At 41.0% G+C, this 23475-nt stretch overlaps 1 protein-coding gene across 1 annotated transcript in view; it reads left to right on the top strand.

Annotated features, from left to right (window-relative positions):
* Positions 1-11941, top strand: part of RTF1 (RTF1 homolog, Paf1/RNA polymerase II complex component) — a 34775-nt gene extending 22834 nt beyond the window's left edge. The window contains exons 9-18 of the mRNA XM_065685114.1: positions 654-736; positions 2505-2592; positions 2680-2787; positions 3352-3429; positions 4589-4710; positions 5075-5132; positions 5681-5758; positions 6875-6970; positions 7273-7384; positions 9143-11941. Of these exons, the coding sequence (XP_065541186.1) occupies positions 654-736; positions 2505-2592; positions 2680-2787; positions 3352-3429; positions 4589-4710; positions 5075-5132; positions 5681-5758; positions 6875-6970; positions 7273-7384; positions 9143-9249 (930 nt within the window). The 3' untranslated portion in view covers positions 9250-11941. The remainder of the gene's footprint in view (positions 1-653; positions 737-2504; positions 2593-2679; positions 2788-3351; positions 3430-4588; positions 4711-5074; positions 5133-5680; positions 5759-6874; positions 6971-7272; positions 7385-9142) is intronic.
* The last annotated feature ends 11534 nt before the right edge of the window (positions 11942-23475 follow it).

A 23475-nucleotide genomic window follows, 5' to 3' on the forward strand; every position in this document is an offset into this window, starting at 1 on the left:
TTGGTTCATGCTGTCTTGTCTCATCATTTGTGTTGCAAACAAGAGTTCAGGAGTCTGCTTTGACCAAGTAAGGATGAGTAACATTTACACCTTATTTCTGGGAATGTTCCCAAGTTATTGTCTGGTTTCAGTTCTTTTTACAAAGTGTTTCTACTACATCAGTGTGCCTCAGAAGAGAGCGTGATTGAGAACACAGTTTTGATTTTCTGTTTCATTGCTGTAACTGCACAATCATAGGATGCAATAATTAAAATCGCATTATAAGAAGTCCCTAGAGGAGCTGTGTTTAGTATATGAGCAGCATTGGTGTGTTTCATTTGGGACGTACGCTAACCCAAACCTATGTTAATTGAAAAGGAAATAGAAAAAGTAGAAAAGTGAACACCATTTGGTCAGGAAGGCAGAACTGAAAGATGAAAAAACTACATCAGGCACCCAGATGATATAATTTGTCAATTCAAAGGTGATACATGCATTCAGATGCAACTAATTCTTCAGTACCTGATAATGTACACTGAAGAATCTTGCTTTCCTTGATCTAGTTAGAATTGTTAGATTAAGGTTTTTGATCTCTCATGAAAATGCTTGGATATGCCAGATATATTCCAGGACACAAAAAAACCCCTCTTTGTTTATTTTACTCTGTGATACAGGTTGCTGAAATAACTGGTGTGGTAGAGACCGCAAAGGTTTATCAGCTTGGTGGTACCCGGACAAACAAAGGACTACAGTTGAGGTAAGATACCAAAGTAATCCTCATCAGTTTGTGAATCAGTGTCCTCTCCGTGCCATAGTGTGTGGTTTGGAGATGAGAGCTAAAAAGCAGACTGGACCATATCACAACATCTACTGCCAGAATATTGGGGTTTGGTTGATTGATTTGTTTGTTTTTCCCCTTGGGCATGATGGAAATAATGAGAAAAAAAGAAAAAGCTCATGCAGGGACTTGTGTTTGTGTTGGCATCTGAGCAGTTTGTACCTCTTGAGCTTCACAGTGACTCGTATCTTTGTCTCTGCTGCTGTTATCAGATGTGAGAAAATACATATCATTTAAAGGCATACATGATTGGGTCTGGGATACGTGTTACAACATAGAATATACTTTGGAGGGAAGAAGTTCATTGGTTTTCTTGGTTGTTCTTACGGCCATTTGTCACGGTCTGACTGGATAAAGTGTCAGACCTAGTGTCAGAAATGTTTTGTTTGTGATCCCCAGAGTGAAATAAAGACACAGGTGAGGTCAAGTACCATAATTGATCAGTTGGTTTATTATAAAAAGAGATAAAAAGTTGATGATGATGATGGTTATTATTAAAAAGAGATAGGACAGATCTGGGAAAAAGGATAGAAATTGAGCAAGAATTCGGAGTGCAGAGGCGTAGTCACCACTGGGTATCCAGTGGCGTCCTGAGGGTCTGTAGTTATCTTCAGTGGTGTGGGTGTCAGCCAGGGTCAGTAGTTGTCATTGGTGGTGGGTGACCACAAGGGTCCGTATTCATCATCAGAGGTGTGTGAGGATCATGGCAATTACCTTTTTCCCCTTTTATTATGTGTAGGGGGGAGTACCTCTGTTCTTAATGATCACGTGCATCCAGTTTTGCTGGTCTTGCAGCCAGCTCTTCAACTGCAGTCCCTGGGACAATGGACAGGGGAGTCTTACCTCAACTCCTTCCACCCATCTCTCAGGCAACGGATAGTGTGGAGTCCCATCTCAGCTTCTCATACCAATCTTTGAGACAATGGACAGTGGAGTCTGATTTCAGTTCAGTCTCTTACATCCTCATAAGAATCATGAGGTGAAGGTTAACAGTTAAAATACAAAACATCCTGTAAGACAAAAAGACATTAACCATTGGGGAGAAACAGGAAGGCATGTGGAGAATGTCTTGTCTAAATCCAGCGTGATGACATTCAGTAACTTCTTAGGCTACCTCAGGAGAGAGCCCCATGCTTTGAGTGAAATTTACACCATGACAACTAGTTTTAGTATTGCTAGTAGCAGTATAGTAGTGGTAGTTAGGTGGCAGTGCCAAAAGCAGTGCTCCACAGAAAATGTTCAGTGATTTCGGGCTTTTGCTTGACCAACAAAGGAAAAATTAGGTAAGGGCTGGCTCCAGCATTGTGTAATTCATTACTGCTTAAAGGTTACTTCTACTGCTCCAAACATGAAAGAGCTTTGTGTTTCTGAAGATCATGCCATGGACCACCAAATATAAGGTTTAGGTGTGAGAGAGATCTGTTTGTTTCCTCTTGAGGGTTTTACTGCCACAACTCCACAACTGTTTCCTGCAGCCTCAATGTCTGTATTCCTTTGAATTACTACAAATAGCTGATCTATGCTCCTGACCTGTTGCTGACCTGACTGAAGTCAGGAGTAGATAACATGTGAGCCACAAGGGTAGCCTAAGCATCTAGTTTTGGGCTTCTTGAGTCAGTTTACACCTATAGATCCAAGATCACAGCCCTGCACCATCAGAGAGGGTGTTATTACTTTCTTGTTGCAGGCATGGCAGTGATTCACGTGTGTTTCGTTTGGAGTTTGTCTCAAATCAGGAATTTACTGAAAGTGAGTTTATGAAGTGGAAAGAAGCGGTAAGTTTGCCAGACTTTAGTTGCTTCTTAGCAGCCTTTTGCCAAGAATATTTAGTAGAAAGTAACCTCTTTGTCTCTTGTGTGTAGATGTTCTCTGCTGGGATGCAGCTACCCACATTAGATGAGATAAACAAGAAGGAAGTGTCCATCAAAGAAGCTCTCAACTACAAGTTTAATGATCAGGACATTGAGGAGGTAAACAGTGCGTTGTAGTGAGGCTATGGCAGTGCTTATAGGTGACAGGAACTCATAGAGTAGAGCACTAGCTGTTACAAAGCAAAATGATCATAGTATTTGCTCCCTAAGAAGACGATAAAAGGCTCGAAATGAAGTTGCATAACTGAACAGAGTGGCTCCAGCTGTTGTTTGGTGCTCACTCCTGTTTTGCTTCATCCTTTGTGCCCTGGTACCTCCTCTTGAACTTCTGTTGCAGAGCTCTGAACTCCTAACCTGAGTATGGAAATTTAGTTCTCAAGTTCTGGAAAGCTGACAGCTAACATGCATTTATTGCAGTTTCTGCAGTTTAATACTTGCTTAATACTGACCAGTAAAAGATTTTTGTAGGCTGTAAGTAGGGGTAATGGGGGTGTAACTCATTACCAAGTCACAGATTTAAAAATGTAGCAGAGAGAGCATGAGTAAAAATTCAGTGGCAGTAAGTACGTTTCTAAAGTGATATTGATCTACTGCTTCTAGTGTCCCAAGTACTGAAATAGACATTTCATATTTGCATCTTCTTGTTTCCTCTGCATCTTACAGATTGTGAAAGAGAAGGAAAGGTTCAGAAAAGCACCTCCAAATTACGCAATGAAGAAAACTCAGCTGTTAAAGGAGAAGGTGAGAGATGAGATGATGCCTGCAAGCTTAATGCAGTCTTTGATTTTGAAGAACTCATGAAGAGCTCATCTGGATTTTGGCAGTAGTCAGCAGTAAGCTTGACTTTAACTCTGCAGCTAAAAGGTGGATCTCAAGGTTCATTGATGAGTTCAGACCACTTAGAACCCAGTTAAAGCTATTGCATTTTTTTTTCCTAAGGGCAATTGCCAACAATTATAGCTGGCTCTTTTTGTGTCCTTTAAACAAGAAGGTCTTAAGCTGCTTTAGAAACCTCTTCCTTTTTATTCTTTTTCCCCCAGAGTACCCCATTTGGAAGTCCATTTCCTATACTTTTAAAAATAGGGGAAGAAAAAAAGTCACGTTAAATTTTTACACCCCTTTTACTCAGGGGTGACCGAATTGTCAGTTTATATTGCAAAGAATACATTGCCAAAAGATTTACTTGCCACTGAACTGTTTTACATGTAGACCTCCTGTTACAAATAGACCTAATAGTCCTGAGAAGCCGAAGCTGAGAAGTCAAGAAAACAAAGTCTTCAGTACCTCTGAAGACAGGCATTAACTATTTGTGCAGTCCTTTTACAAGACATTCGTGTATAATGTACAGTAAAAAACAAAGAGTTTGTCTTAATCCTTAGTTTTACATTTTCTGGTTTAACCGTATTGTTTGGTCATCATTTTACTATGCACAAATATGTAAATGGTTAGTTTTCCATTGCAGAAAGGTGCAGTTACTGCTTGTGGTCACCAGGTGGCATAATAAGCTGATGTTGTTGGTCTGGTGGTGGAGCAGGGGATTCTCCAACTCCCTGAACGAAGTGGCGATTCACAGCTGCAGAAATGATAACTCTTTTCCTGAGCGGGAAAGTAGTGATGTTAAATCATCCAGCTGACTTGCCCTCCTCATGCTGGGACTGGTGTTCGTGTGCCTTCCTTTGTTTAAGGGGTTTCAAAGGTTTTCAGAGTTCTTCAGAGTAAGAAGTCCTGTTTTGCCTTCAGCTGTAAGGAGTGTTTAGCTCTTTGTTTTATTCTTACCATGCAGGTTAGAGCATTTGCAGCTGGAATAGGGTTAGCTGCCTGATCCATGGGTCTATCCCTTGTTTCTCTGACTAGCTCTGAGGTAAGGAGTAGTGCCTAATGAGTTACTATTTGATTGAAGGCTATGGCTGAGGACTTGGGGGACCAAGATAAAGCCAAACAGATTCAAGATCAGCTTAATGAACTTGAAGAGAGAGCAGAGGCCCTGGATCGTCAACGAACAAAAAACATTTCAGCAATCAGGTAAGAAGCAGATATTGCAAACTTCCTTTCTTAAATTATATCAGTCAAAATACACAGAGAAACTAATGCAGTAGTGAATCAATGGTCAGATTTTGTCTCTTCTTTCCTGTACAATATATTCATGAAAGGTGTATCATGATGGCTCTATTAGTGTTTGCTTGTCTCTTGTCATTCAGTTAAAACTGTTAAAGATGTAAATCCTCTTCCACGTACTCCAGATAGCAGTTGTGTTGCAATAAGAGTAATTTGTGATCAGGATGAAGCTGCAAGGGTGCTATCAGGCGTTTTGTTGTGTAGGGATTGATAAATGACAGTCACTTTATTTTTCTTTCCCCCTACCCTCTTTTTTTTTCCCTTTCTGCAGTTACATCAACCAGAGAAATAGAGAATGGAATATCGTTGAGTCTGAGAAGGCTCTTGTGGTAAGTAGTGCTGAATTAATACTTCTGTACAAGTAGAGATGAAATGATGCAAAGGAGGATGATTGCATGGTGAAGTTACTAATTTTTCTAATGATCTGTAAACTCTTTCATGTAGGCAGATGACATGATTTTAAAGCAGACTGCTTTCTCCTTTTGATCAACTCAATTATCAGCAGATTACTGACTAATAATGACATAGTGCATTTTATCTGGGAAAGAAGTCAGAAAGGAGACTTCAGAGAATAAAAGTAAAGGAAATATGCAGTTCTCTGCAATGACACTTCTAATAAGTTAAAAATAAGCTTGTTTAGCAAATCCTGAGAGTTGTGCACCTATTTGGTATGTTATATTCAACAAGGACAGTTTTGCCCTGTGAAGCATAGGACAGTAAGTGTGTTCAAATCTTTCCAATCTAATGCTGTTGCTGGTTTTCCTCTGATCTTGATATTATGGGTAGCTGATGAATGCTTGCATGGGCAGGGTGCTGTGGGATGATTTGCAAGGGTACAAGCAGCTAACTGAAAAACCATGTGCTTTTTCTTCTTCAGGCTGAAAGTCATAGCATGAAAAACCAACAGATGGACCCCTTTACTAGGCGACAATGCAAGCCCACAATAGTGTCTAACGTGAGTGCAATACTTAACGTGCAATTGAGACAATTTGCAGAGAAACAGAAACCAATGTAATACAGAGAGCAGGCAGGAAAATGTTTGTATTCATTTCCATCTGTGCTATATGCTATCAATGCTCCAGATGCCAGGGTGAGATACAGTTGAGTGAGATCCTGGTTTCACTATCCCCAAAGAAGGAAAAGGTACTATTTTTTAATGCAAAGTGAGAAGGACATGGGTGATGTGGGTGTGTACACAGGGAAGCAGCTGTGGCTTAGACTTTTGTCTAGTCAGTTCTTATATATAGAATTACTCAGATTAGTTAGCTCTGGGGAGACAGCTTGCTTCAGATGTGAGTTTCACTTTTTGTTAGTTGAAACTTTCCTGAAAGATCTGTGAAATGAGAGGATACCAGGCATTTTGAGCCTGTGATGGATAAAATAGTTCAACACAAACTTCCCCCCTAACACTGTTGCAAAACCTGCTACAGCAGTCTAGCTGTATAAAAGGTGGTCAGCTCCTGCTTCTACATAATCTGACTTTGTTGAGGCTTGTTCTGGAATAGTATATGGTTTTGATATCGGTACTTAAAGAAGAACTGGTCAGGTTGGTTCTCATCTGTCTCCATAAACTGGCAAGGGAATAGAAAAGGAATCTTACTGCAGGGTTTGAATTCAATAGTCATTTCTGAAACAATTCTTTATTAGAAAAGAATCATAACTGAGTAATTTTATTATGGTAGACAACTGTTATGTAAAGAAAATAGGCTTCTAAAGATTTTTTTTTTCCCAGTAGCCAGAACTGGAAGCTGAATGCAAATGCACCTAGTATTAAGAGTGGTCATGGCAGCAAACCATATCAACAAGAAAAGTTTTTCTCATTTTCTCATAGAAAGACTTCCCGAAGAATAGCTTTTAGTTTGTTACATTAAACAGATATCAGGATGATTTCGGTTGTGTCTCAGATCTTGAAGATTGGGCTAACTGATCTACAGCCTCTTATGGTTCTAGATTCATAGATGTGAGCCCTGTTTTAACAAAATGACAGTCTAGGTTTTGTGGATTTAAATACAGTGATTTTTTTTTTCCTTCTTTCTCTCTCATTTTTTGTTTTCTGTTTTCCCCTCTGCAGTCCAGAGATCCTGCTGTCCAAGCTGCCATTCTTGCCCAGCTTAATGCAAAATATGGGTCTGGTGTATTACCAGATGCTCCAAAGGACATGAGTAAGGCAAGTTTCCATTTTTGTCTGTGTTAAATTTCTCCCCCATCATCATTTTTCTCTAGAAGCCTATGACTAATAGTAGATGTGCATGCTTCAGTGCTAGAAATAGGTATCCTACAGATCATTATCATAGAAAAGAGGCAGCTTTTTCTTTCTTGGGGAAAGAAAATTGTATTTCTCTACCAATATGAAGGCTAAACTAAGTGTGTTTAAGTGTGTTTGTGACAGAAGTGGGGGAAAAGCTTTTTTCTATCTCTGTTTCTCTGGTCAGGTAAGGACTGGAGACTTATCTGTAGTTTTTATTTCAGGGTCAAGGGAAGGATAAAGATGTGAACTCCAAATCAGCCAGTGACCTCTCAGAAGATCTTTTCAAAGTGCATGACTTTGATGTAAAGATTGATCTTCAGGTTCCTAGTTCAGGTAGGTGTTCCTGCTGAATCTGGGGTGTGATTGTCCAGCTCATAATGGTAGAGCTTACTTCTTCCAGAATAGTTCTTTCAAAATCCTTGGTGGGCTTTTGAAAATGGGAGCAAAGACTCCATGTTGTCTTGATGAGTATCTTGAACTGAGGAGTGGGTGTGTGCTAGTGACATCCATTGAGAAAACAAGAACAATTGTATTGTGTGTCAGTGAAAGCTTGTAGATCCCCATATCCTTGTTCCAAATGCCTAGGGAGAAAGGTAATGAGTGTTTTCTGATGTATTCTTCCAGTCTACAGTGTGTATCTACAGACTTGCATAATCTTTGGGGAGCAGACAAGAGTATTGTATTTAATAAGCATTGATACCTACCTTGATACTTGCTTTGTTAATTTGTCTAATCAAAGCATATCTGTCCTCAGAAATGGGTTTCTGATGTCCTGTTCCATAATCTGTGTACATGCTATGTGGATACTGTTCCCTAACATTGGTATTGCAGATAGTATTGAAGTAAAATTTTGGAGGAACCAAAATGCTAGGCAGAGAGTGAAGGTATGCTTATAGGCACAAACTTGCTGACCCTTTCTCTTTGTGATCTTGATTTTGAGAGCCTGGGATGTGTGGCAAGAACAGTTTCATATCAGTAGAATTACTTAGGTTAGAAAAGACCCTCATAGAGTCCAGCTATTAACCTGACACTGCCAAGTCCATCACTAAACCATGTCCCTAAGCACCACATCTGCTTGTCTTTTAAGTACCTCCAGGGATGATGACTCAACCACTTCCCTGGATGGCCTCTTCCAATGCTTGTCAACCCTTTCAGTGAAGAAATTTTTCCTAATATTCAAACTAAACTTCCCCTGGTGCAGCTTGAGACTGTTTCCTCTCATCCTGTTGAGCCGTTTTCCAGTGGAGGGAGAGCATGGGGGTGTACCAGTGCAACTTGCAATTTGACTCATGAGGCTTATTCCTTCTTGCATTACTAGAAGGATTAGAGCTGTGAAGTTTCTTGGAGGACAAGTTAGAAAGTACTGTAAGAATTCACAAAGACTTAAAGCCTTGTCAAGAAGGGAAAGTAGGAGAGGTTGTCTTTCCAAACGAGGTCAGGATTGGAACTCTGGGCATAAGACTACAGCATGAGGTAGGAGACTTCCTAAAGCAGATAGTGAGAGTTAAAAACTTCAGAGAGTTAGCAGGCAGATGCTAGGCATTAGGCACTAAAGGACACTGAAAAGCAGGAAGGGGACTGAAAAGAGAAGGATAAGAGACACACAGTGTAGCTAGAGGTTTAAGCATGGTTTTTTTTCTCAGAACCCCATTTTGGCGTTTTGGTCTGTGCAGTTTTCTTTCTTAACAGAAAAGCCTCGGGTTTGGTTAAAATGTGCATTGTAGACATGGATAGGAAGTTCTGCTTCTCTCCGCTTATTATCTATCTTTGTGCTTGCTTTTCTCATGGGATAAGGATATATCAAAGATCCCAGAAAGGCCCTGAAGGCTCTGTTTGTATTGTGATTTCAGTGTGCTATAGAGTAGTTTTCTTAAGAAATGAAAGTATACTTATCAGCAGAAGGCTGGATTAGCAGAGTCAAAATTGCACATGCTTTACCTATGAAGATAAGCTACCAGATACTGCCTGTATTAACTGAAGGTCTAACCTGATTTGTATGTGGTTCTGTGGTGAAGTTGTTAGCAAAAGCAACAAGTACAAGCCTGTAGTTTTCATGTATTTCGATCCTCATTCTTCTGTTATCCCCAACAGAATCTAAAGCATTGGCCATCACCTCCAAGGCTCCACCGGCAAAAGATGGTGCTCCTCGGCGATCATTGAACTTGGAGGACTACAAAAAGAGGAGGGGGCTTATTTGAGCATGCCCACTCTGCTGCTTCTGATCCTGCATGCTCCATGGCGATGTCCTACCTTTTCTTCCTCACTTTTCAGTTCTTCCTTCTGGGTTGGAGCAGCAATGGAGCTGGGAAGAGACTCTTTAAAACTGCCAGTCATCTGTAACATAAACCATTCAACTATTTACTGTATAGACCTCCCTTCTTGCCCTTTCCTCCTGCCCCCCTCACAAATGTGGATCTGTGCTATTTGGGGTCTCCCCATCTCTTTTAGTTTGAGTTTTGTTTTTATTTTGTTGATGCAGCTCGTTGGTCCACTCTGTGTTCAGTATTAGCCTGAGGTCTGGATTTCCATAGGAATGTCTTGGTGGTTGCAGAATCAGCACTTGGTGATCTTCCCCCAGATACCACCACAGGCACGATGAATAAACATTGGCGCAAGACCTTTGTGGCTGGAAGGTCATCTGCACTTTCTTCCTCTTCTTCTTCCTCCTTCATCCTAGCTTTGGAGAAGGGAATCTTCAAAAACTGGCTTAGGTTCAAAGTGTAAATTTTTTTGGGAGGGTCGTGTGACTTTTTTTCAGGTGTTTTTTATCATTTTTAAGCTGCAGTACTGTTTGTATCCGTCTGTCACAGTTCTTTACGGCTGTTTTGAATTTCTACCAGCTGTACTTGAGCATCTGAAATTGCAAGAAAGAAACTCATTAAATGTGATTCTTCTTACTAAAACGGCTTGGCTGATAATAGCTGTTTAACTTCATGTTCCCTTTCTTAATTGCACGTAACTGATGAGAGAGAGGCACGCAGCTCTTGATGTGGGACTTGTCATCTATAGCACGTTTGGAGTCTCCAGCTGTAACTGAGTGGAGTAGCTTTTTCTGGGATGGCCCTGGGGTGCTCATTGATTGGGCTTTTATTCCTTCTCCAAGCCTCCAGTATAATGCATTTGTAAGTCATCATGTCTTCACGGGGCTCCAGCTCACTTTGTTTCTTGCTTTGTGAACCATTGAAACAGGGCTTCTATAAACAAATGAACAAACAAAATCACTTTGTGTGGAAGGGGAAGGACACAGTAAGGACATAATAGAAAGGTCAGTGGGTAATGTATGAGAGGTAGCTGATGCTCATTTTGCATATGTAAACTGGTACAAGAGTGCAACGCTAGCGCAGGAATTGTATGGCTTTATGGAATATTTGACTGGACACAAAGTGACAGCTAAATTATCACTCAGGTGTAAAAAAAAAAATTTAGAAAATCAAAGTGTAAATATAAGTGACATTTAACAAAGAACTTTTCCAAACAAGATGCAACTGAATATATGGGGCTAAGAACTAAATTAAAAGAGAATTAGAAGTCTAAAAGGTTAGAGGCCCTCGTTCAGGTAAGCGTGCAAGCACGTGTTTGTTCCTACTCAGGCCAGTACGTATCTAATAACTTAAGCACTGAACTGGATAGGAATGTTTCTGGGGGACCCTGAAGAGGGAAAATGCTGATGCTCTTCTTGTGTCAGAGCATTACTGTTTTTCTGAAATCATTCACTGGTTGTGTTTAAACCTGTGTTTGATACTTTCTTGTTGGATTCTTAATGAAACTTTAATCTAGTTCTTATTTAACTTTCTCTTCCAGTTTTTTTTTTTAACAGTAGCTTTAAAGAAACATGTAATTGTGTGCAGATTGATACTATGAACTGTGTATAAAAATGAAGACCTATGAAGCAGCTCTTACCTACCATGTAAACAAATAATCCGAAGTCCTCCAGTACTTATTTACTGAATAGTCCATGTTTCTAGGACACATGTGGGTTATTCTGTAAATATGTAAGCATAGACTGTTTTATTTGGTGGCCTATTCTAGCAGCTTCTCTGGAGTTGTAGTAGGCTCAGGTATATGTACTTTTAACTTTTTAAGAGTGAATTTATGGAATCTGCCATACCAACTTCATAGGAGACATCATGATTCACTGTGTACATATGCATTTGATATGATTTTGGTGGTGGTTTTTTTTTTTCCAACAGCTTCAATGATGTTACAGATTTGTAATAAAAAAAATATCTAAACTCATTTTGCAATAGCCAGTTTTCCAAACAATCACTCTCCAATGCTATGCAGAGATAATGCCAAATCAGGAACTGCTTTTACCACAGAAATGCCTCAGAGCTCTGAGGCGCAGTGACAAGTGGTCTCAAAAGGTAAAGTTAACTCCAAGTCAATACTTTTAATATGCTTGCCCTTGATGTATTGGTTTTAGGTAACTTCTACACTTGGTAACACAAGAATAGGCTGTGCTACAGCCAAAATGTCAATGAGACCCGTGCGGTGTTAACAGGTAATTTTTAGTGGAGATAGCCAGAGCAATGAGTTAAGAATGCAGACCTGAATGATGAATTAATCTTGGTAATCTGCAGCTATGAAACTGCCACTTACCCTCTCAAAATCTCTGGATTATGTTGAGATACTGGTTTTAAGAGAGGTAACAGTAAATTACCATGCAAACCTCTTGTATCGAGAATAATACATCAAGAAATTACTCTTGAATAGTTACAGAACTGTGTATGAAAGCTGTATCTTTTTTCCTTTAAGTGCATGTAAAGGTGAGTGACTACACCTCCCACTTGTTAGGGAGAGATTTGTTTGCTTTGTTTCACTGGTGTCCTAGCATAGTTCATCACAATTGTACAGACTTCTATAAATAAACTTGGTTTGTTGGTTTAATAAGGTTGATTGTTTATGCCTTGATCTGAGGTGCTAAAGGTTTCCTGTCTGGACATTCTTATTTAAAATACTAATAATACTGCAAGTAATGAAAAGTAAGCCTCTTGTTTTGCAAGGGTGACTGTTGACTCCTAAATCACTCTCTAACAACTCTTAACTATTCCTAGAATCTAGCAGAGCCTCTCCGAAGGTCAGTTCACTTGTACCTCTGCTGCATCTCACTGAAAGCACAGACATTGCTCATCTTGTGCATATCCAGACTACTTTTGTAATCAAAGATGCTAAAGCACATAGCTGAACTTGAAGGAGCTATGGAATGAGATGAAGCAAGGCTGTTCTCAGGGAGTGCTTGGTGGGAGGGTGAGGCATACAACAGGCATAACTTGAAATGGGACAAGATCTGTCAAGAAGTAAGGAAGAAAAATATCACTCTTAGGACCTTAGCTCTTAAGGTCCCTTTTCAGACCTTAGTCAGAGAATGGGCTAGGTTGCCCAGAGAGATTGTTCTGTCTATTTTGAAGGTTTTGAAGAGAAGGCTGGATTAAATCATGAATAACATGGTCCAACCTTGCAGCTCAGCCAGCTTTGAGCAGGAGGGTGGACTAGAGACCCCCCTGAGCTCCCCTCTGACCCAAATGTTCCTATGATTCTAAAAGTAATTTCATACTGCTTTCCCCAGTTTTGTCTGTCAGCCCTGTGTGCATTGACACCATCCCCATTCCTACATGCACACACAGTTGTCTTTCAGACGTGGTCAATTACCATGAGCTGTGTGGCTTTTCCCAACATACAGATACTTTCTGGCATGCTCTGGGTGTGTGTCTGTAGAGCTCATACTAGGGCTGTCCATGAAACAAAATTCTCTCCCTAGATTTATCACTGACCAGGCTGAAAGACTCAGCTTGTTGCACTGTGGAGTGAAGAGCTGTAAGTGAGATTTGATGGCGAAGTGTTCCTGTGATGCACTTTGAACAACAAAATGCATTTTGAGTCTTGCACCTCCTTATGACCTTTTTTTTGAATGCATGTGCAAGGTCCCAGATCTTCAGGGGATCTTTAGGATACAGGGTCTTGAGGATGAGTTGACTGTTTTAACTGGCTTTGGGAAGGATGATCAAGCAGAGGAAAAGATGTGCCTCCAGGGAAGAGGATGAAAGAAGAATGAAGATGGAAGTGCTTCGTAGCTTGTTCATTCTGAGCAGAAGATGGAAGCAGAAGAAGGTGAGAACAGAATGAGGAGTCTGCACAAATGCATCACCGATTATACAGACTGGGGAGTAAAAAGGCACGTGGAGGTCATCTCAAATTTGGCCTTTGGCAGCTTTGGTTTTCCCTCCATCTTAACTAGAAGATCATTACACTTGTTCAGACAATTATAAGCATTGAATTTTAGGGTTCTTAATTGTGGGAAATGTACTGTAAATTCTGATATTTAAACTGCTGATACATATGCAACCTTGCTACTTTCAGCACAGTAACTTGGTCTTTTAGAGGGAGATGCTTATATAGCCAAAAATGGGTGAAATTTCCCCTTTTTTTCTTAGTTATAGCTGGTATAGTTAAGCACTCGCTGGTTCTACCTTACAACCATCATCAGCCACTTGAGATTTTAGCCCCCTTCCTGCTCAGCGGTGAAGGAATATCAATATATTAGCCATTTCTTTACTCTTAGACAATGTGGAGTTTCCTGGGTTAAAAAGAAAAAGGCAGCTTTCTTTTCTGCTTTGTTATTTGGACTGCAGAGGTATAAATACGCACACTTGTGACATCTTGAACTTTTCCAGCTGTTTGAAGCCAGCCATTAAATAGTTCTTTGAGGTTCTGTATGCCTTGACAACTGTAGGCTTCTACGGCCCTATGGAGTCAGGCCATAATAGGTAGGTATTTCTCATGTGACAGCCTTTAGACACTTGACCATTTTTCACTAGAGTTCTTCCTACTGAGTAGAAGCAGTATCCCAGCTAAGAGAATGAGCTAGTAAAGCAGGAGCTTCCCTGGAATAGCTAATATATTGCAGTTACCTTTGAGTAACAGAAGGCAGGGTGAGTATTGATAGTACTCATGATGGTGTGTCTGGCATTTTGTATTAGACCAGGTGTAGAGCACTGTGTCCAGTTTTTAGGTTCCCCAGTTCAAGAAAGATCTGCACTACCTGGAATAAGTTTAGTGAAGGGCTACCAAGATGGTCAGGGGTAGTGGTGGTTCAACTGGAAGATGGCAATGATGTAGCACTGTAATACCATACTACTGTGGTTAGTAGTGGGCCATACGCTTAAGACTGAGTCTGTAAGGTGAAAATAGCAAGGTATAAACAAGATCTGCAGTGTAACAGAAAAGGCAGCTTTAAGAGAAGCTAATAGCAGCCTTCCAGTAATTATGGAGTAGTTGTCTGCTTTGTGTAGTAATTGTGTGTGGTGGGAGAATGAGACAACAGCACAGTTTGAAACTAGATTTTCTGATTAAAGGTAATGAAACCACTCTGGCTTCTCTATACAGTCTATGCATAAGTTTCTTAATTTATATCTTTTAATTGAATTGAAAATGTAAAGAGCAGTTCTGCTGCTATAGCCCACTGCTGGTGACAGTGCCTCTCTCCTTAAGGAGAACCTGGAATTTAACAACTGGATCTTACTAAGTTCTCATAATCCTGCATTCCAGCAGTCTGTGGGTGATAAAGGGTGTTTTCTGTAGAGAAAATAATTAATGGGAGTGTGATTAAGTTGGGTAGAATGTATTCTTTGTCATTACCTTTGCATTCAGTCTTCAGGAGTGAAACATGAGAGGAATTACTGGAAATGGAAAAGGACCATGTTCTCTTTGGAAGTGCTGGCACCTGGTGTCAAAGAATGAGCTGAATCCTTTAAAAGACTTAATACCCTTACGCAGTATGAAGTAAGGCATTGTAATTTGCTTTCTTAAAGATGAATAGTTATGGAGGGGGTTTCTCTGGGTTTTTTTAGTTTATATTTATATTCATATCAGACTTAAAAAGACTAAAAATGACTGACTTTCCGTATGTTTTTTGATCCTGACAATAGCTGATGTCCCTAATTCCTGACAGCTGGCTGCAGAGTCTCTTCTCTACTAAAACTATTTATATGCCATTCTGAGCTGCTGTCTCTCCACAGCCTCATAATCCCCTGACAACAGAAGAAACACAGAGCCCCAGTGAGGGTGGAAAAGAGTGGTCATAACCCGGAAAGCACCAAGAATCTTTGATCCTTGAGGACAAATACTATGTGAACTTCAAGACATAATATGCGCTGCTGTCTGATAGCTAGCTTCCAGTCTCTGACAAATGTGGCACCTGGTTTGAATGAACCGTGTTATTTCCACCCATGTTGCAGAAAACTATCATGTAGTGATGGTTTCTGAAATGATTTTTAAGGGAGGTTCAAGTTTCCAAATGGGTTGATTGCGAAACTGGTAGTTACTCATACAAATGCTTGCAAGCGACATCAGTAACTTAACTGCATGTGCATAAATTACCATGGATCCTGCACAGGTTTGATTGGTCTTCGTATATGTATAACATTTTGCTGTATGAGTACTATGTTTTTGAGTACTGTTGTGGAGAAATTACAGTAGGCCAGAGCAGAACCCCATGATCACAACAAAGGAGGGAAGGAAAAAAACACTGGGAAAACCTTGCTGGAAGTCTCGGGTTAATGTCCTAAATATCATGTTAATTCTCAAATAAAAATATCACATTTCCTTATTCTTCCTGGTGCAGGTTTTTGGTTAGTTTGGTAAACCCCTCTTAGTTTGTTCTGCAGAAAATGCAAGGGTACATAGGGTAACTATGTACCCTCGTAAAATTACATTTACTATGTACCCTAGTAAAATTACACTGCACAAAAGTAACTTTGCCAAGTTGCTAAAGCACCTTCAAGATTCATAAATACAGCTTAATACTAAATAATGTATGTGAAAACAAAGGATACAGGTTCTTCTTTGGCACAAATTTATATATGCACGATGACCAAAATGCATGAAATCTTTGGGGAGTTTAGGTTTGTGGTTCAGTGGGTTGGAGGAGGGAGCAGTACTGATTAGAAGGTGGGAGTGATTTACCTTTGTAAGCAGCATGAGCAAGCCCACTGTGCCTTGTTTCACTGTGCCTTTGAAGGAAAGAACTGAAAGAAATTCAAAAGATCTTCACTTAGGAGCAGGGAGGGGGAAATCTCATGAACTCTGAAATGTGCCACTAAATCAAACAGATAAAACTTTATCTGAAATCCATCATGATTGTGACTTTGTGCTTTATGAAAGGACTGTTCTCAAATCATTTGTTTGCTCTCCTTCATGACTATGGTCAACAGGCAATTGCTAGGTAGTCCACCTGGGGCACAGGAGTATTTCCCTTGAGTGCAACAGCGTAAGTGGTTTCGGCTTCGTCCCTTCTATATAACGATTCCTGGTGGCACATCTGCCAACAGGTAACTCACTTCCGTTATTTGTCAAGGTGAATTGCTGTGTAAAAGATCAGGTATGAAAACCAGATGTGCAGCTGTCAGTTTTTAGGCGTTTTACTGGAAGTGGAGGAGTACAAGGTGACGTGAAGTCTGTGCACGCCAGTGACTCGGCAGCCGACGTGAACACTATCTCAGTCCTAGTGAAGCCTCTGCTGCTTACCTATACCTGGTATTTCTCATCTTAATCATGCAACAACTGACTTAAAATAATTATTGGTATGGCAATTAGAACAAAATTGTTCCTTCTATCCCATACGTGCTTTAGAAGATTACTATGAATAATTGTGTCTTCTCCCAAGAGCTGGTCTTAATGCAGTGGGGTTTTTGGCTTCAATTAGCACAAACACAAGCTCAGCAGCTGGTTTAATATTGTTGGCTTCCTTGATTTGGTCAACACTCCCCCCCTCGCCCCCCCCCCCCCCCGAATCTACGAAAAACAGCTCATGAACAGCATAAACACGAGAAAAATACAAGTTTTTGTTTCATACTTTGCTCTTGAAGACTTAATACTGGCCATGAAAAACTGAGAGTAGCTATTCCTTGTGTAATGAAGCTCTGCCCTCGGAAGTATAATGGAGGCAAATTGTTTTTCCACTATTAAGGTAGACTTGAACACTTGAATAAATGCTGTCTTCCCCTGAAAAAGACTGGATTAATTTCAAATGCAAAGCAGTCATTTTCAGTTTTGCATCAGGATTAGTTGATATTTAATGGATTTTTATTTCCATTGCAAACTTCCATCATATTTTCCCAAATGACCAAAGTTGACGGTAGCAAAGTGTGATGGCAAGTACAATTTAAAGTAAGCTGAGAACAATTTTAGCATTTTGTAAAATTGTTTTCTTCCCAGTAAAGGATCTGCTGTGAAGAGTTCTGCAATTCAGCTTAGCAAAGTCTGGGAGTAGGAACGAACTGTTGTAACAGCATGGGATAGATGCTCTTTAACAAAAAACTCTCACCTTAAGCTAAAATTCCTTTGCTGCTGTCCTGGGTTGAGCAGGGTCGGGCTCGGTTAGTACTAAGAAGGGAGGGAGTGAGTAAAAGAGGTTTGTGGTTGGGTTTAAACCACGACAGTTGCTTAGCACAGAGCAGCTTTTAATATTACAACATTAATGTCACAGATTGCACTCCCGGGTTTCCTGTCACTGTGCTGCCTGTTTCAACAAGTATGATCTGTTCGCAGCAGCTAGTACTCCTCCACAGGCAGGTAAGGGTAATGAGGAGGAGAAATGATGTTTATATATTGTATCCTGAAACACTTTAGGGATGAATGGCCAGAAGCCTGAAAATGCACAGTCCCAAATATCGTATATAGATTGTTATAATCTATTTAGCCCCTGTTGCAGTGGATGGGAAGACTCTGTGGGAGGCAGTGGGAATTGGATAGAGTGCTCATGAAGAGTACTGTCACTCACAAGTGACCTGAACTGTGAAGTCAGAGGACAGGACTGTTCCTGTGGTGATTACTTGGTGTTAGTTACTGAAACCTGGGACTGACGTCTTTGTAGACTGCCACACTCTGGAGTTTTGAATGCTGGGCAGAGACAGCCTGGGTCTGCCTCTGTTCCTGCTCTCTTCATGAAGTGATGCGTAACGGGACACACTCTAATCTACCATAAAGCGAGTCATTGCTCATGACAAGGTTGTTGATGCCTTACTAACCATAAGGTATAAGATTAGAGAGCATTTAAATTCTGAAGGCTGTTTATTGCCTCTTTGTTTTATTGTGTTCCTGCTCAACTTTTGCCATGAAATAAATTCTTCATTTTATCCTAATATTTACATTGGGTATTAGTTCCCGTTTTGAAGGGAACAATGATGCTAACCTACCCTTGGAGGCAGAAACCAAGTCCTGTTCATTCAAAAAAGATTTTAACCCATATGTTGGGTTTTCTTTACATGTACTAGGTCTCAACTAACACTGTTCCTCAAAGTACCTGGGTATTTTTGGCCTGACTTGTTGGGGATGGTAGCAGAGGGCCACAGCAGAACAACAGATGGGTTTTGCAGATGCTAAAAGAGGGCGAGGTTGACGTGTGAGTTTGTCAGGAATGTAACTAGATATCAAATGTGATCTCAACCTCAAATTTGAATAGGCTAGCAGAGGGGCTGAGTGGCTGTCAAGAGGACAGAGCGAGTGGTCCATGCTGTATGACAGCATTTCTAACTCTTTGGCTGAGTATGGGCTTTCTCAACACCAAAAATGAAGTGTGGGGTCTAAGCCCTACTACTCTCCTATGCTTATTCACTTGAAATATGTGACGAGGTGGCAACAACAGGAACCAGGAGGGAGGCACAGCAATTGTTCCTCAACATTTTCAACTGTCCCTTCATTCTGTACCTTTCCCCCTCCGCGATGGGGGAGCATGGGGCTCAGCGAAAGCAAGGTCTGGTGTGCTGAGATGGGGTTAGGGGATTTAGTGATGCTGAGGCTGCTGTGCCCAGGGAGCAAGGAGAATGTCAAAGGCTGACCCCAATGTCAAAGGAGAACCTCAAAGGCTGACCCATACAAACCTGGGAACTGTTCTTCAGAAGCAGGGCCTGGCTTTGCCTGCTCCACTGGTGGTCTCTTGACTTGTCTTCCCAGTTTCCTGGGTTCAGGAGAGCAAGAGGCAGTGCTGCTACTGAGTATGCTCATAAGCACCCTTCTCCACACGCCTTCGCTGGCTTTTGGTGCAGGTTTGTAATAACACAGCTGTACTTGGGAAGAAATGTGCCTGGAGTTTAATATTGCCTTTGGTTTCTTTATAAGATAATATACATATATATATATATTCCTCCTCTTATTGCCATGGCTGAAAACTAATCCTGGGAAAAGATCAGCATGGTATTGTGGAAAGTCATTCAGTATTAAAAAGAATCTCTTTGTCAAGTTCAGGGAGGCAAAGCACCGTTCAGCCATGGCAGGGAGCTATGGTAACCATGCACTTGGGCAAGCACATTTGAAAACATCCCTTTGAGGAGCACAGAGGGTTTCTCTTAATCTCTCTTTAAAAGAAAAAGAAGAACTAAAATAACAAATGGCCACAGAATGCACTCATCCAGGAAATCAACCCCGTCAGGAAACCCGAGGTTCTTCAGTAAAGCAATTGATGAAAATATCTTACCTGGAACTCATCTCTGTAAACAGAAGACAACGGAAGGCTCAGCATTTAGAAAACCTGGTGCCTGTTCCAGAAGTCCTGTGGCTGAAATTAGACTGTTAAAATCTGAGACGAAGCTACTGAGTGTGTTAGAGTAGCTATTAGTGAGCAGAAACAGACACACACACAACCAAAATCCAGGGAGGAGTCGTTTTTTGCCAGTGGCCTGAGCCATGATTTGACCAACTCTCCTTTTAGTGGATTAGCACTCAGGCTGTCGTTATAATGCCAGGTGCTTTTCTAACTCTAACATTGAGCAAGGATAGCAAAAGCTGAGTTTCTTGCGGGGTTTCTCTTGGTGTGGGAGGATTAAGATTGCAGTCTTTGGATGTGAGTGAAACTGTTGGGTTTGACTGCATGCCTGTGGAAAGAACTAACAGCTCTCTTGCTGAATGGGTTGACAAAATGTTTGTGTTCTTTTGATCTCCTATGTCTTGATCCAAGACTTTACTCTCAGACGTGAACACAAATGTAAGACAAATGTAATTTGATAATGCAAGAAGGTCCCTATTTGAGTAAAAGAGGAGGAACACTCATTTGTAATGGTAAAATACTTCAGGTGAAATTTCCTGTTCTATACAGTAGCAGATCACAAAGCTACAGAGCTAACTGCCACCGGATGCGAACACTGCAGTCAGTCTCCACATACTAAACACAGATACTCCTGAAGCTGGTAATCAGGCTGGAGGGACAGGACTTTTGCAGGATAGTTTCTTTCTGATCTTTAAATTTATTTGAGATTAATTTAAAACAGCAGAAAGCTCAGGAGGATCTCTGAAAATGTAAACGTTTCCTGAGTGGGACAGACACGCAGCTACCGTAAGCATTACTTTCTTATCTGACTAGGATGTAAGAGGTTGATCTCTCTCTTCTCTATCAAGGGACTGAAAGTTTCACAGTAAAATCCTGTGGTGAGGGAGAAATAGAGTAGGTTTTCTAACAGCTTCCCAACAGGAAGGACTTATAAATCCTGCGAATCTGTTGAGTGGAGAAACAAAGATGCCGGGTGGGGAAGGGCTCCCACAAGAAGGCAGTTAGACTGACAGAAGTTTTGCCAGGGAATACTCTATCACTTCTTTAGAGGGAGAAGCAGCATTCCTCTTCTAGGTGGGGAAGGGCTGCCATCAGAGCTGCCCTGCTGAGCCTAATCAAATATCCCTTTGGGCCATCATCGTGTCTCAGACAACAGCCAGTGTGGGATGATTAGGACAACAATATAAGAATTAGGGCATAAAGAAAGTGCTCTTTCCCTTTGAGATCTTCTTCCAGCTTCTCAACATCCACCGTTCAGGGACATCCTGAGGCTGTTTTGAGACTCATATACTTAGTAACCACCAGCAGACCTAGCACCTTTGGGTTTGTTCACCATCCCTTTTGGAAGCAAGAAGAGAGCCAAGGGGCAGAAACCACCACATTTTTTACAAGCAATAAACTCTGAGAGACATGGAGAAGAGCATGAGATCTGAGATCCACTGATAAGAGTCTATTGGAGGATAAGAAAGGGTCAAGGAGAAACTATGACGGTCTTCACTGTGTCCTAAATCTGCAGAGGAACTGCATAGTGTAGGTGTGATTGTAGACTTTAAAGTAGCCTATGTGTTGCTAAAAATCTTGATTATTTTTCTTCCTTTTTTCTTTTCCTAAGCAATAAATAGGCGAAAAGGAACCAAGAGAGTAAGTGGTACTGGGGGAAACAGATGTTTTAAGTACTTTTCATTTGTGGTAGTACAGGTACGTTTGTGGTGTGCAGATGTCAGTGGTACTTTTCAAAGCCTCCACCTCTTATCTGGAACAAGAGAACAAAGGACAATGTGAGCCATGTAGGAGCAAAGCACCTGCCCAGCTGGCTGGTGTGTGTTCCCTGCTGAGGTGTGAGCAGAACCTCTACAGGGGTTTTGCTGGTGAGGAGCAGTGAGCACCATTCCTCTGGCAGGCAGCTGTGCTCACAACTCTGCTGCCAGGGCTGAGAAAAGATTGTGGAGAAGCTGTTATACAGCCCCAAGACATTGCCATCTTTCTTAATTACAAGACAACTCTGTTGGGGACTTGCCCAAAATCTTGTTTCTTGCAGTTAGGTTGACTACATACAATCCGCTTTCTTTTTTGAGCCTTTTTCTGGCATATACTCTTCTAATTACATCAAAGATTGGCTATATGCCTTTGTTTTTAAGGCAGTCTGCTGTTTATCCCCACCCTACTAATTACCTTTCACCACTAATGAGATACCAACTCCTGCCTCTAATCTCTATGGCTAATTTAAACATCTTTCAGACAAGCTCCTTCATGCTTTCTACCGTGCTGCTCCTCAGGTTTTGGAGGCACTTTGTGCAAACAGTGTCAAGGGTCTTGAGTCATTCTTCTGTTTCCTGATTAAAATGTTTGAGTTTTTTTCCCCAAAATCTCAGGATGTTTTTAAGGGGGTTACAAGAAAAAGGTTAAAACATACAATTTAAGGATCTGATTGGCTGAGGAACTGGTAGCATAAATCATAGAATAGTTAGGGTTGGAAAGGACCTTAAGTAAACTGGGTGAGTTCATTTTACAACCACCACTCAAATAGGTAATGAACATATGGGTTAATTTCAAGGATACTGATGTCTTGTCTGCTAGTGTCAATCCAGTTTGGAGCAAACAAGTATTTCCACTCATATCTTACCAGCACAAACAAGCCCATAGTGGAACTCTTGTAAGAAGTGTCAGATCTGTATCACAGAAAAGGCACAATGACTTTGTTCAGTACTTGAGAATTTTTACTCATGCATTTATCATCTGAATGAACAAAGCAAATATCTTCTGGGAATGTATTTTGTGTGAATCAAATCTATGAGTTGATTGCTCTTTCTTACAAGTATTCATTCCAGTCCTTCCATGCATATATCATAGAGCTTGAAGGAAAACTTTTGTCTTAAAACATTGCTTCTTTTATGTTTGTGCCCACTTCCAGCATCCTGAATAGGCATCTTTGTATGGACGGAGGACATTTCCCAGTGCAGTAACTAAGGCTAGTTGTGGCATTCTGTGGCTTTGGAGGACAGTGCTGTCCATTCAAACTCCAGGCACTTTAACATATCCATTAAAACTATGAAAAAGTTAAAAAGTCATCATGAAGTTTTTATGATTAGAGCTCAGAGATTACTGCTATAATAAAGAAAAGTAGCTACTTGTCCATTGTATCTCCTGTTTGGAAGGACTCATACCAATGAAATTTGTAATTTACTTGATTTTTTGACTGGTTTATTGCAGTAAAGCCAAGACTCCCCTTGGATTAGGCAGTAAACATCCATCTTCAGTCAGCTGTTAGAGCCCTTGTGTAAGCACAAAGCCATGGAATGGTTGAAGCTGGAAGGGACCTCTGGAGGTCATCTTGTCCAACCCTCCTGCTCAAGCAGTGTCACCTACAGCAGGTTGCCCAAAGCCATGTTCAGGCAGCTTTTGAATATCTCCAGGGATGGAGACTCCACAGCCTCACCCTACAAACTCTTCCATTGCTCAGTCACACCCACAGTAAAAAAGTATTTCCTGATGTTTGCAGAGAACCTGGTTCCCAGGATTAGTTGTTTATCCCCTTCCCCAGGATCAAGGTGGTGCTGGCCGGCCTGTGGTTCCCTAGGTCTCCCTTCTCCCCTGTTTTGAAGAGAGGAGTGATGTTTGATGTTTACTCCTGAGCCACCTCTCCCAATCTAAATGACTGTTCAATGGTAATCAAGCAGCCTCACAATGACATCAGTCCTCTCCCTAGCACTTCTTCCTGGTCAGGTGGTCTATAGCAAACACTCACTACTATGTTACCCAAATGTTTCAGCTTATCCATAGGCTCTCGGTTGGCTCATCATCCATCTAGGCAAAGCTTCATGCACTCAACAGTCACGCTCCATGACTGTTCTGTTATATAGAGAACAGCCTATCCTTCCTAAGAGCT

This window comes from Lathamus discolor, chromosome 6 (genome assembly GCF_037157495.1).
Source record: "Lathamus discolor isolate bLatDis1 chromosome 6, bLatDis1.hap1, whole genome shotgun sequence".
Lineage (NCBI taxonomy): Eukaryota > Metazoa > Chordata > Aves > Psittaciformes > Psittacidae > Lathamus > Lathamus discolor.